The sequence below is a fragment of the Molothrus aeneus genome, chromosome 9 (assembly GCF_037042795.1).
Source record: "Molothrus aeneus isolate 106 chromosome 9, BPBGC_Maene_1.0, whole genome shotgun sequence".
Taxonomy (NCBI): domain Eukaryota; kingdom Metazoa; phylum Chordata; class Aves; order Passeriformes; family Icteridae; genus Molothrus; species Molothrus aeneus.
Window position 1 is genome coordinate 18,112,053 of NC_089654.1, and position 15,329 is coordinate 18,127,381.

The following is a 15,329-nucleotide window of genomic DNA, read 5'->3' on the forward strand; positions in this document are numbered from 1 at the left end:
GCTTCTCCTTGGGAAGGCTGGGCCATTTCTTGCCTCCAGAGAACACTCATGAGCATAAGTCTGTTCCCAAATATGCAGCCCTTCTGGTGCAGAGCACTCCAACAAGCCATGACACCACTGCAGGGCAAACTGCAATTTGCTGCAGTGGTAGCAGTGATGAGAAGTGGAGGAGATTTTTGTTGCCAGGTGATTTGTATGAATGAACGAGCCCAGGCTCCAAATGCCGTTTGGTAGTGGGACTTGCAGGGTGGTGCATCCTGACTGCAGCAACTGTTCAGTTGTCCTGATTCTGTGTACAGCAGCCTGGTAAGAACTCAGGGGTGTACATCTCAATCCCTTCCAGATGCTGAGCAAGGAGGGTCACTGCAGCTGTGGTTACTGAGGGGGTGCTAGTTCTGGCTTTATAAAATCCTCTCTAATAACTGATGGCCACTTTGTACTCATACCCTTTCTGCCCTTAGGACATCAGGATTGACATTTTCACTTGCCCACATGACTCAGTGCATGTGATCTGGTCTGCTCCCACACTGCTGGTGAGGTACAAGCCTCCTTGGAGGGGCTGTGCCCCGTGTGTGCCTCACGCCCTGCCCTGCCTTGTGCAATGGAATGGCCTCAGCATTTACACACTGCAGTGCTGCACCGTGGGGTATTCTGTACAGCTCCTTTATGCAGGAGAAGACTCCAGCAAATCACAGCAGTTGTATTCATAGCATGCTTTTGTTTAGTAATCACCTCAGGAGACTGTACAGATCTGGAACGTGTGGAAAGGTATTGTGAGATGGTTTATGAATCCCACTAATCTTCAAACTGACATTTTTCAGGTGTGGGTCTGTCCTGCATGGTTTTTACTTTTTAGGAGCTAGGTAATAGCCTTTAGGAGGTCAGCAATTATCCCAGTGCTCCAGGAGTCAAATGCAATTTCATCTCATTTTATTTCATTTTAGATTTATTGCCTTGGTCATTTCAAGCAGATAGATGAGAATGTAATCATGATCAGCTACAGCTTTTGCTGTTCTGTTTCTGCACCTATACAGCTGTGGCAGTGATCCCAGCCAGCTCCATTAGTTCCTCTTTGCTGATACTGTTGGCATTCATCAACCACAGTTTTGATATCAAATTGCATTTTATTCCACTGGTATCCACACCAAGAGATGCTCAAAAGATACTGAGGTAGCTACAGTCTGTAATTCTTACATCTAATACATTTGCAAATATATTAATATTGCGTCAGAAACTGTAAAGTCTTTTTTAAGATGGAATTTACATTACCACCTGCAGGTCTGTGTAATGCCTTGTTAAATTGCTAAAAGACTATGCATATGAACAGCTTCCCATCTTCTCTACAGCTGGCTGGCTGCCCATCTGACCTGTGGCTCTGCAAAACCTCAGCAGTGAGACATGCTCTCCTTACTTTCACTTCCCTTAATGCCTTTTCTCTGAGTGCTGAGGACATTCTATCAATCAAGTGCCCTCCTGGCTGCATCACTGGGTCCATTTCCAGCTTTTCTTTGCCTAGAAGACTTCCAGACCTTTAAAACACCATGTAAATACTTTGCTACAGAGGCTCTTACAGAGTGCTACCTAGTTCAGCTGTTTTCTGACTTTTTGTCTGTAACTTTTATTAATTGTTTGCCCCAATTTTGTCACATGCTTCTTTTATTCATGCACTTCATTTAGTTAAAAGCAGAGTATTTGTGAGTTATCTATACTTTTTGGTATTTAAATTTGTTCAGGTTTTTTTTTTTTTTTGTAATCAACATTGTCCTGCTGGTATTTTGATTGTTTCTATCATGTAATTTTTTGACTGTTTCTATGCTGTACATTTTTGTAAGCAGTTTTAGACTCCCAGAAAATGCCAACAAAGTCTCTGTTGTCTAGTATTTACTGATGTTTTAACTATCCAGCTGGCATTCAAACTCTTCTCTTCTTTAGTGCTGCTGCTCTTAGTTTAAAGTTCATGCTTCTGCAAACAGCACTGAAAGTTTATTTTTGATCTTGTGTAGTGCATCAAAGCCAGATATGAGTAAAGTTGTATTTTCTGAGTCAGTTTGTTTTCCTGATGTGGTTAATTTTTCCTTTTTGCTACTGCAAGCAAGCTTTGGCAAAACACTCTTCTTGCCAATACAAAAAATCCCATATATGAGACAATTACCAGATTTCTCTTCTCTGCTTTGTGCTAATGCATTTGTGTTTGCACAAAATTTTTCCTTGTCTATGCAAACCTTATCTGGGCAGTTAAGGGCTTGTCTCTACTCCACTGGTGGCCTCAGCTTGTGCCCAGGAGCCCTGCATTGCTGCTGTGCTGCTGCCTGAGCTCTGCACTCATGATTTAGCTCAGACCAGAGCACACCTTTGACATGAATCTCTTCTTTGTCCCCACACACTGCACCTCACATCTTACAGCAGCAGCTGCAGAGAGCACAAACTGCATTTTATTTTGGATGAAATGAAACCTGAGTGAGTGTGTGTGCTCCACGGATGCAGCTGCAATGAGCTCCAGCTGCTAATGGGCATTTAGCCCATGAGAGCAGACAAGAGCTCAAAGTCAGTAAGAAAACCTGGGATGCACATGGTGTGGAGTCTGCAGCATCAACCACTTCACTCTGCAACCCTGCTCCTACCTGGCCTGTCTGTCTGCACCACTCCTTAATGCAAACAGAACCTCTGGGTGCTCTCATCTGAACCACTGCAACTTTGTCCCACCTACAAACTGAATTCAGCCTCTGGGATGCAAAGAACTCATGGGTTAGCTGCTTTATATCATTGGGAAAGACAGGGACTTACCATTTTTTCAAACTATCCACACTTGGGTAACACTAGTCACACCATACAAAAATATGTGTATTAGTCACACATTTATATCATTTCATTACATCCTATTATATCTTAAGATATTTCTGGAGATTTTCTAAAAATTCTGACTGCTTTTCTTGGTTTTGCAGCCTTAGGCTGTTAGAGCTTTTTCCTGAGTGCAATTTTCACTAACATCTAATAGAGCTCATTTCTGTGTCCATCTGTCCATCTTTCATGCCCAGTCACATACTGCCACTATCGGTCTTTTTTTTTTTTCCCTTCAGAGTCTTTTGCAAGATCCTCTCTATACCCACAGTAGTAAATCAGTGTCTGGGAATGTTCCTGGGCACAAGGATGTTTTCATCTATCCTAACAAAGCGTTACAGCATTTTTTGCCTGCTTTTGGCCTGTGCTGACTATCAGCGTCCCAGGCAATTCCTGGAGAGCCTTTGGAAGTCAGCATGCTCCAGGAGCCATTCCCAGCAGGCAGCCTGCCTGCAGCCAACCTGCTTTGGAGACTAACAGCTTCTGATCATCGGCACAGGCTGCTTGGTGCCAGCTGGCCTGAGCACCTAGGAATATTCCCGGGTACATTTAATTTGGAAGTACAGACATTTCTCTCCTTTCTGAAGTTAGGTGCCTATAGGAATCGAATCACTTCTGATGTCAGTGCCCAGGCAGAATGAAGTAAAACAGTGTAACATCCAACTAGCTTCAAAAAATGCTATTCTCTGTCATAAGGGACTCCCTGGAACTAGAGAGACAAAGCTTAATGCTAACCATAAAAGGTGTAATGGTATGGCATTATTTATCCCTGCATTTCTTAACATTTAAGAACACCTCTTTTTTCTCTCTTTTTTTCTTTTTTTTTTCCTCCAAAATAGGAGAAGTACAATTAGAGCTTTAAAAAAACAAGAAAATTAACAATGTTCTAGCATGAGACAAAGAATGAGCTGTATCTTCAACCTAGTCTTAAAGCAAATTCCTGCACCAGGAAAAAACAGGTAGTCCATGGCTACTTTACATCACACAGGGTTCCTTTCACACTTTTAAAAATGCTGTTGCAGTCTTAATTAGGAAGCAAAGCAATCTCAGGATGCTAAAGACTTTTCTTTTTGACACTTTACTGATATCAGGGACACTGATACTGACACCAGTATGGACAGATCATAAAGTTATAATATTTTGATTTAATACTCCTAAGTAAAATAATAGCTTTAAAAAGTTACTGTTTATGATTGCTTCCAGCTTGTTTAATATAATTTACCATCAATTGTTTATCCCTTAAGACAACTTTGCTTTAAAGTCTTTAAACATTTCCCCAACAAAAATGAGTAGATTTGAGGGATCCACTGACTCATTTTTTGTAACAATGAAACTGATCTATGTCAAATACTTGGCAGGTCCCGATGACACTACTGAGAGTATGGATCATATTTAAACACCAGCCTAAGCACCCAGTTTCCCTCTTCAAGAATGAGAAACATCTTGAGAATTATAATGTCGTACATTTTTCTGAAAATAATACAAACTGAATATTCACAGAATGAGTCTCAGGAACAGAACTGTGAACTCATTTTCATTTCCTTTCAGTGTTTAATTGGGTTCCTTTAGCTTGCCTCTAAGTGTCTATGTTTCTGTTCTAGAGGACAAAAGAAACCAGATAAAATGGACACTTGTTTCATATTGTCACCTTCCCTAGAAAAGGTTTTATGCCACCTTCATCATTAAAGTATCCCAGCAGTCTCTCTTAAGTAATGAACTCCACCTATCTTGCACATCTCACCTGCTCTCTCATTCTTGTTCTTTGGTATGGATCAGGCTGCTTGGTTTTGGTTAAGATTTTAATGATTTCCTTCCTGTAAAAACAAAAGCAAGTAGCAACACAGACACACTTTTGCACAGAGAAGGTAAAGCTGGAAAAGTGCCTTTTACTGCCAGGGTGAAAGGCAAGGGCATTACCTGAGTCTGAGGTCCTGTGAGAGCTTGTCCCACAGTCGTGTGCATGCCCCAAAGCCAATCCAGCCACCTTACACAGCACTGTTATAAAAGTGTGCTGCTGAAAATCCAGCGAGCCAAGGAGTGAATGCAGGGAGTCATGGAGTGTAGCCTTCCCTGGGATTTCAGCACAGAAGGTGCAAAGGATCTTTTTACTGACAGTGCTGAGGAAAAAAGCCAAGCACTGTTTGCTGTTCTGTGCCTGGATGGCTCATCTGGGACTTCCACACCACACCACCACCACCACCACTCCTCACTGCCAGCACATGCAGGGAGCCAGGGAAAAAATGAAAAAAAAAAAAAATGGAGGCAACAAAGGAGGTCAGTGCTTCACCTGAGATGGAAGATAGATCTTTTCTTCAGTGAGTGCTGAACCTCGCAGCTGAACTGCTCTGTTGGAAAATGCTGGAAATCCAGCCTAGAAAATGGAGGGAGGTTGGCCTGGTGCACTCACACCAACTTGAGTCTCTGAGCAGACATGCTGCAGCATTTTAAACAAGCTGGAGATTTCCAGAAGATAATTACAACTGCTGCTACCTCATACTCTCCATTCTTTTACCTCTTAGTAGAAGGTAAATCACAGTAATAATAAATCCTTCTATAGAAATGCAAAGCAGAACTAAGAATGAAATTGATGGCACAATTTTAATTTACCACTTTCATTGCTGTTAATTTATACACAAACGCTCTGCCATAAGTTCCCCCTGGAAAATAATCCAACTCCTTTCAAGCATCCCCCATGAAGACTAGATACAGACACTGAGTTTCATGCTGTATTTTAGTATGCCTTAAAAGATTTCCTATTTTTTTCAACTTGGAGAGAAGAACATGCTCCTGTAGAAAGACAAAGCACAGCACGTTTCAACCTTTATTTGAAGTTCCTGATTGCTGTGATAAGGGTTGAAGAATAATTTAAGATATATCAGCTATAATAGATCACAGGAAAAAATTTCCAACGGCCTTTAAAAAGTCTTACTGTTCTTATGCATATAAAGCCATCTGGGGCACAAACAAAGTTGAACTTTCTGGCTGAGCTCACTTCTCAGCTTAGTTCCAGTGTAGATCACTAAGTCACATATTATATTTTAAAAATTCCTCAAGAACTTGGGCCCAGATAAACACCACAACATAAAATTTTCATGGCTATCCTGCCTGTTTCATGGCACAGGTCCACACATGGCCAGGACCTGGCCATGAGGATTATCCACTGCAGGGTTCATGGTTTGGGGCAGAGTTTATGCTGCAGAGAATCCCCTAGATGGGCACAGGGTGGCAAGTAGGGCATGGAGGGCCAGGAACAGCCACTGTGGAGCTATTGTGGCAGAGAAAACCTGGGAATATTTTGAACTTCTTTGCAACTATTTCTTAGAAAGTGAAAGACTATGGGAAAAGCTCAAATGTCTCAAACTCAGCTTATTTTGGAGGGGAAAAATCCCCATAGCCTCAATTTCTTTGTAGTTTTTTTTTACTTTATTATGCTTGTATAATACCCTCAAATATACCATTAAAACTTTACAGCCCTTTTCCAACAGCATTTGGGGTGTGGTCTCAAAAGAAGCATGTATATGAGCTGCAAGACAGGAAGAAAATTAAAGTACCCTTATGGGACTGAGGCAGAGACACTACAGGGTGTATGAGCTCAGATTTTGATGTATCCACCACTACCCATGCAATTCTTGAGTCTCCAAGTCTCACTGCAATTGCTTTATGGAATTGTCTTGTACGGGGCTGACAACACTGTACAACCTCTCAACGCTCGAAACTGAAAGCAAGTTGTGTTGTGGCATGGTCCCTTTCACAGCAGCAACTGTGCATATCCTGGCTAATGCTCATGGTCAGGGACTGCATCCCTTGTGCTGGAGAATCCCAAGGGCAGCTCACCCAGTCAGACACTTTACACTGAGCCCTTTATCTTTGGATGAGCTGGGGATGGTATTTGGAGAGCTAGACTCTTACAACAGACTGTGTTAAGATTTCACCTAAATGCATCTCAATAAATGCTCGATTCTGCACTAAAAATTATATTCCCAGTGTGTGCTGAATTATGAGCCAGTACTCAAAATAGTGGTCAAAATCAGAGGCGTGCCCTCCCAAACTGCCATTTAGGAACTGGGCAACTAAAGACACAGTCTGGATGGAGAGAAACTGGTTTTTTAAATGAAGACAGAGAGGCAGACTTTCAAGCTTTTCAGACTGCATGTTGATCAGTGAAATGTTGTTATAAATACCTTTGCAAACTATTCATACTACGTAGACAAAAATAACTCAGCAATAAACAACAGAGAAATAAATTAGGTCTTGTGGAAAAATGTAAATACTGTTTTTCCTCCATCTGCTTTATCCTGGTAAATAAGTCCAAAATCCAGCAGCAGGCACAAGAGCCCACCCACAGACCAGGAACTGAAGGTCAAAACCAAGCTATGACAGAGTTGATAAGAAAATGGCTGCAGTCTATCAAATGAAAGATGATGACATTGTTGTGAAGAAAGAGAGGGAGCTCTGAAGTGTGAGGCATTTATTAGCCCTGTTCTGCACCAACCAAAACAGCCCTGAGGCTGTGCTCCTTTGGGTGCTTCTTAGGAAACAGTGATTACAAAAAGGCACACTCATGCTACAGTCACCAAAGGATTTTGGGTTGCTTCTGTTTTAATTGGTAACTTTAGAAGCTTCAAAATATCATTTTTCCTAATGGAAATGGTACCTGAGCTGTTTACAGTTTGGTGATACATTTTTAGTAAAAGAGAAAATATAGATATGCTTGTGCTTATAGAGCTTTCTGTGTTTACAATAGGTCTTCTGGTTGTCAATTTACAAATGGAAAATTTTGAAATGACATTTCAAAATGTCAGAAGCGCTCAGCATTTAAAAGAAGGCTCAGTAAAGGCAAGGAAAAATTGCTGGAGAGACTAGATTAGACTTCTGGTTTGCAGTTGGAAAACATGCCTTTTGGCATACATTTAGTATTATTATTAGTTGCAGTAGTGGTAGTAGTAATAAATATTCAGAAAATATTAAGTAATGATTAGCATTTAGGATAAAATGCCCTATGCTGTAATGATGGTTAATATAAATAAATACAATTATAGTTCATAGGTTCTAGACTTAAACTACTTTAAACCCCACTGCAAGACCTTGTCCTGGCTGATCTAAAAAAAACCCCTGTATTTCAGTGATATGTGTCTGCATTTCTCATGAATCCAGACATAATGTATAAAACAAGGTATTTTATGGCTTTTATATAAATAAATCATCAACTGGAAAAATACAACATAGTAATAGAAAGGAATGTATTAATTATTCCAAACAGTCAAACCAGAAAGACACAAAATGATTAAAGAAAGAACAGATACATAATGTGACATATCCTGACCAATATATGGGTTATATACTGACTTACTTACACTGGATAGTTCCAAGTGTGGAAATCAAAAACACAGCCATGGCATAAAATATAAAAGGAGCTATTTCATTAAAACTTGTCTGCTGAGTTGAATGAAGGGCAAACAAGGTCTTACCTGTCTGAGGATTAGACCCACCTTCTTAATAATAGCTAGGGAAGGTGCTCTTAAACATCCACCATCACAGCACACAAGTTCAATCAGCCTGAATGAGATCCCAAGAAATCAATAAAATTCTTGCCAGGCCACTTCAAACTATTACAGAGCCCCAGTGTGGAGTAACAGATTACAGGCTGGCTGTAATTTTTCCCTGGAACAACCCAAACACAGTTCTTGGGCCTTAATGAGTTTTGTTCAGCATGAATAGGTCAGCTGAGTGCAGAAATCTTTTTTCTCAACTTCTCCATGTAGAAATGGTGTGCCACCAGCCCCATTCAGGTACTGGGGACAGTTGTCCTGTGCCAACATGTGACGCGTGGACAATGGAACAGAAAGACATTTTTAGTCCATTTGTCCATAAAAAACTCAGGAAGTACACTTTGACTGTTGACACCCATTGACTAAGACACCCATGTGGTTGAATCAAAACTGCACAAGACGACAGAAAAACCTTCAAGGGCTTTCCATAGCAATAAAAATAAAGTAAATGGGAAAGGTCACAATCATGTTCCTTAAGTCTGATCTTATTCTTTAAATAAAAAGACATTTCAATTGCATACTGTTAGATACTTACAGCTCCAGTGACTCACAGTAAGTCACTGTCTGAACACTTTATAAGGATCCAGTTGCTTCCATAGGTAGCCCCTATTGTACAGCTGTAATGTTGGAAAGGGTCAGGGTCAAGCTTGTGCAGACAGGAGAAGTCTGCAAGTCCAGCACATAGTCCTGGCAACCCAGAACTTCTCCCAGCAGTATTTCCATTAGACTCTCTGCATTGAAGCTTTACAAGTTCTCTCCACCTTTAATGTCAGCAGCACAGCAGGAAACCACCATCATTTCTACAAAAACACTTTTCTTCCAATCAGGATAATTTTTCTCCTACTTTTCCTGAACACTTTTTCCCACCCTTCCTAATTTAACTCATCAGTCTCAGTTGAGTTTTCACTCTACATCAGAAAATCCCCCTTTCTTCACTGATTGAAAACGTCAAATGTTTATACATCACTGAGTTCTCCACCTCTTATGTTTACAGGACACTTTAGGACTTTTAGCTTCTTTAGCCTCTCCCCATAAATAACTCCTCTATACTTCTCATATGTATGTGCATGCCACTACACTTGAGGCTATTCTTATGGGCCAAATCTGTTCCTAAGAAAATTAAAAGATGTTCTTGCTAACTTCCTCTCAAAACTAGCATAAAAATAAAAGAGTTCTTGGAAAACAGGCTGAAAATTAATTCTAAGTCTGCTGTCTATGACCAATACCACCTACTTAATTTTGCACTTTTCTTGCATGGACATTGTGGGCCACAGAGTACCTTGCTATCCAAATAAACAGCTTTCTTAGATGAGAATATTAAAGGGAAAATGAATCTCTCAGAACGTAAAAGTCCAAGTCTTTTCTTGCACATCAATATGTGTGGCTGTGACTAGTACCATAAACAACATGGGGACACATAAATAAAAGCAGGTTTTACTAATAATAGCTGCCTATAGATACAGAAGGGGCCTTTCTGATTGCACAGATATTTCTAAGCCATCTGGATGTCTGTAGGATACAGCAACTCCGTGAGACTGTACCCCATGTAATACCAAGATTTTACCAGGGCTTAATGAACTAAAGATGGTTAGAAGTGCTTCTTAGAAATACACAATGTTGTTAATAACTGTCTTCTCTCACTAGGGGTAGATTCTAGAGGAAGACTTTTGTATCATCAGGTTCTCAGACTAGTAATTATAGCTTACATTTTGAAAGCCACAACCTTGCTTTCATGAATGCAATTTGCATTGAAATCTGCACTTACGAAATCAGGGAGAAGAATCTTGCACACATAAATTAATTGCCAACCCATTTTCTAGTGCTTGAACTGCAGACAATTAGCTATCAATCATTACTGACCTGGGCTTTACTCAGTGGGGACACAAAGAGTAAGGCTCTGCAACCAATACCAATCCCACAAATACTGCAGCATCCTAAACATCCCCAAAATCTGTCTTTACCTGACAAAGAAAATACTCTTCAGTAGGAAAAGCTGGTACAGAACTGAAGGTTGGAGAAAGAGGGAGGAGAGGGAGAGGAAAAGAGACCAATTGGCTCTCAATTAATATGAAAAAGCTGATCTCTGCCATTGAGGAAAATTCTTGCACCAGCAAGTGCTGACTGATTGTGATGAGGAATGCTTTATCACCCAGATCCAGACACTCTTTCATATGGTGATTATTATTCCTGTCATGACCCTCTGGTCATCAAGCCACAGTGTCTTTTGTCACGAAACAACTATCCAATAAGGAATAATCTAGGAATAAGCCTGTAGCATAATATCTCCTGCCTGCTTATACACACAGCAGGAGGAAGAAAATCTTCTTCCTGTGAGTTATTACCTGCTCTAATCCACTTTGGAAAATAGCAGTATTTCCTTAATTTTGTGAAGCATGCAAACATATATTTCACAAACTACAGCTACATGAATAGCTCAGACCAGAGCTGAAAGCAAATCTTAAAAGCATTCTCAGGTAATAAAAACAGTCCAGCATCACCATCAAATCCACAGCAGCACAGAAACTATCAAATATTCACATTAAACTTTATAAGAACACTCAAAGACTAAATTGCATGCCAACTTGCCTCCATGTTTAATTTCATGTTGTCTTCTATAAGGTTGATGTCTGGCCTAATTCCTGATGCCATTCTTGGAGCAACACCTTTGACAAACAGAGACAGCACATGTACAAAACCCCAACAAATACCACATACTACCTAAAACATTAGACCTTTTATATTAACATTGCCATCACCCATATTAATATTATCCAACTAAAATCCGCTTTAGAACTTATTTAACCTCTTCAATACACTATTTCTCTGGTTTTTCCTATTCAGTTCCTTGAGAAAGGGGCTACTCCTCTGCAGTCAGACAGTGTACACCACTCTGAAAGCATCCAGGGAAGAAGGGCTGGGAACCCTGCTCTGGGAGCAGAATGAGGAACCATTTCTGGCCACACAAGCCAGTTCTTTTTATGTCTTTTCTGTCTCTAGTGCCTATGTAGATCACCTAACACAATGGCTGTTTTGAATGGTTTTATCCAGCCTGCAAACTAACCCTAAGTAACAAATACAACAATATATATATACAACTGTACAGAATAAAAAATTAATGGTGTTAGAGAAGGATGATGCACAGAGACATTATGTGTGACACTGGGGAGGAAGTGGGGGTAAGTGTGCATGGTTAATATGAAAAGATGTCAAAAAAAATGAAGCATAATAATAGTGCAATTTATCCTTGCTAAACGTACTGCACTGTGCTATAATTAAATATGAAAACCTAAATTTATCTCTATGTTCGGCTGTCATTAACTTAACAGGGAGTGCACATGTTCTAATCTAATGGCTGATTTTTTTCTCCATGTGCCGCATATTAAAATGTATATTAGCCTCAAGGTGCATAAACACAAAATAATAGACCAAAGGTTTTGGCCTGTGGAGAAAAAAAATCCATGCTCAAAGGCCATCAAGTAGCTGGTGATGCAGGGGAGACACTCACTTAGCCTCATTAAGCCGAAGCTCTCTTTTGCTTGTCTTTTGTTCTGCATGACAGCAGCCTCTTTGTTGTATAATAATTCATTCCAAGTTCGTTCCAAGCTACCGAAACTGGTGAACTGTGGCCATTTTAATGAGCAGTATTGGTGGTATGCATAATCTGGAAGCCACGTGGACCAGGCAATCACAGAGCACTGCAGCCAGCAAAATGAGATACTGTCGAAATCACAAATTTGTCAAGTTGTTTTTGGACAGGGTATTATAATAAGCACTAAAATATGCATCTTATTACTCTGCATCTGCCAGTCAAAGATCACTGTAATGAATGCATGCTGCAGGGTATGACCAGGCCGTTTCCCTAAGTAAAACAAACTGCAGAGTACAAAAAAAGAATTATGTATTTTTGGCAGTGCCTGGATTTTTTTTTAATCCTTTTGCATCAGGAGTTGGATTTTCCTGGCTTGATGTCCACTGCCAGCAGTGAATGCACTAAAACTGCTACAGCCAAGGAGTTAGTGTGAAATACACGGTTTTCTTAATAGCCACATTTACTGCCTGTGCATCTGAAACTTTAAACTCCATGCTCAAAGCAAATTTAGCATACAGTACATATAAACCCCCCAGAGATTAAAGTATTTAAAATACACTTTAATAATCCTAGCTCCTTTTGTTTCATACATTTCTACTGCAAATCGCTTCACCGTTAGGGAAGATACATTTTACGTAACCTGCTCTCTCTGTGAGAAACAGCACTGTAGGTAATCACAACATAAACTTCCATAATAGAACAATTAGGAAAAAAAAAGATTTTGAAGTGGTCCTTTCTTTTCTACAAATTTGTCAGACTCATAATTGAGCTCAGCTTGAATGGCTGGGAGGTTCACCAATGGCAGCAAAGCTGGTAAAATATGACTTGTGTAGTGGGGTGCAGAGTCTGCTCTGCTGGCTCTCCCCGCAGAGAACCACCAGACTCTCACCTGAAGCAATGCCTGTGGAGGCCTTTCATCATCAGATGAGGAGCTGAAAGGCTAAGTGGGGAGCAGAAGGAAAGGACTTATTTCCTCATCTTCCTGCAGATAATGGTGCAGACATATTTTGGCAGAGCGTTATTTTTGGGCAACCCAACAAGCATTTGCAGCAAGAGTCCCTGAGTGTGCTGATGCGAGTTCCCATAATGTCCTGAAGTAAGAGGTTTCTTGATCAATACTGGCTTATACTTAAAAGGCTTTGTCTGGCTGAAAGCCATATTTAGGGTCCAAGTTTTAGCTAATGGGAAAGAGGATCAAACAGCTCTCTTGGGTTTGTGAGGCCAGGTTGGTAGCAGGGGGAGCTACTGGAAAGGCTTTTGTGAGAAGCTGTTAGAAGGTTCCCCGTGTCTGATAGAGCCAAGGCCAGCCAGTGATGGACTCGTGGCTGGCCATAAGTGAGCCAGTCAGGAATTACAGTAATGCCTCTGTGATAACACATTTAAGAAGGAAAGAAAAATTATTGCACAGAGGTAATTGCACTTGGAGAAGAGAGGAGGGAGAACATGTGAGAGGAACGACTGCCAACAAATTAATTTTCCTAAAGAACAAGGAGCACTTCCAAAAATGAAGGGTGAAAACCTCTGCTCAGTGATGGTAGTCAGAGGTCTTGAAGAATCTGAAGGCAGACAAAACTCTATGATGCAGCAGTGGTTCTTGCATGGCTGAGTTCCCAAGGTTTTTTCTCTGCCATACAAAAGACTACTTAGATTTGACTGCAGTACAGTTAGAATTTAGCAGGTTTATACTGTTTGGAAGACTCAGATTTTAGTACCCACAGATAACTTTTAGGAAATGAACATTTTAGTCCAAACGGGAAGTCTGTTCCAATGGGAAGTCCATTCAGAGAAGAAAATCAGAAGGTTGCTAAATTTAAGGTGATGAAATGTCATTGAAGTCATACACTGTGCATATACAGCATCATTCTCTTTCATCTGCCTGATGAATAAAGCCATAAATGTCTATAATGTCTTTTTAACAGATACAATTTAAACATTTTTAGTATAGCATAACCTAAACAGTTGAGAACTACCCACTGAGTTCCTTTGGGGTATTGTAGATTTCTGGAATAAAGATGCTTAAATTATTAGTTTTTGTTATTTTTAATTTTTTTATCATTTAGACATGATTAAACAAATATCACTTGTTCGTAACTCCTGGTGCTGAAAGCAAAGTATGAAACATCCATATATATTCTTTTGCTATAAACCCACACCTACCAGCTGAATGCATGGCAAGATTTTTGTTTAGCTACCTGGCATGTATAGCAGCCACTGCATTAAGTATGATTTTTACAGCTGACATTAGTGGAAGTTTTTACAGAGACACACTGTACCACTTCTGTGATCACCAGCTGACACAGTGCATTTCTGGGACACAATCACCTCAGCTCTCTGGATTAAGATCAGTGAGCAACTAATAAAAGAGTCCTGTAACAAACAGACAAGGTGAGACAGTGAGACACACAGGGGATCAAATTGCACCTCTGGGGAATACTACACCATGTTCAGATATCTAGTGAGAACAGAGTTATCTTTATTGCTCCTGGTCATTTATGTTCCTGAGAAACTCGTGAACATTATTTTAAAATATAATTCTATTAATTTTGTATTGTAAGGAGACCAGCTGTGCCCTCCCTCTGGTTTATGCAGTCACCCTAATAACTTTGGGTTGTAAGAGTGTGCACTACATCTTAACTGTCTTCCTGACTGCATCAGGCACTTTATCTCAGTCCTAAATTCATTCTGAGGTAAGTGTGCTTTTACACAAGTTCTTCCTTGAAGGAGTCAGTGAGAAGCACTCTGGTGTCATCCTTACTTTGCCCTTCTCTCATCTCAGCATCAAGATTTGCACACAGAGATTAAACCTGAGACAGGCTGACATATTTTATTCCATGCAAAGGCCACTAAGAGTTGATATTAATGACAGTCACCTGTGCCAAGGTTTCAAGTGTCAGGTCCTCCCACAGGAAAAAACCAAAAAAACCAACCCAAACCCAACTCAATAAACCATCTGAAAAGCAATGAGGAAGGAAGCCCAGAACTCTGGCTTTGGCCACCTTTGTGAGTCTGACACAGCATCTGTGCTAGGACTCTCTTCATAGCTGTTACAGATAGGTTACCAGGAAAGAATGGTTACAGATAGGTTACCACAGGAAAGAATGAGTAAAATTGGTGGAGCTATGGAAACCTGTGTCACCCAGTGACTGGAAACCAATGAGGCTGGCATTCCTAAGTGGGAATCTCACTCCTGTTATAGGCAGTGTAGTACCACAGGTCACATCCTAGACCATGGCTCCAGCAGCAATTGCTGTGTTAGCAAAAGGGAAAAAGCTACTGAAAAGACTATCAGAAAATAAATACTGCTGGCTCAAAGATGATAAATTTAGGATCTACATACAAAAATAAATAGATTC

General features: G+C 40.3%; 1 protein-coding gene across 2 annotated transcripts in view; it reads right to left on the minus strand.

Annotated features, from left to right (window-relative positions):
• DPYD (dihydropyrimidine dehydrogenase) overlaps positions 1-15,329 on the minus strand; it is a 332,297-nt gene that overhangs the window by 25,053 nt on the left and 291,915 nt on the right. Inside the window, exon 21 of one of the 2 annotated variants that reach the window (XM_066555446.1) lies at positions 10,974-11,050. The exons of the other annotated variant lie outside the window; for it this stretch is intronic. Within the exon in view, the coding sequence (XP_066411543.1) occupies positions 11,000-11,050 (51 nt within the window). The 3' untranslated portion in view covers positions 10,974-10,999. The remainder of the gene's footprint in view (positions 1-10,973; positions 11,051-15,329) is intronic. 2 annotated transcript variants of the gene reach the window in all.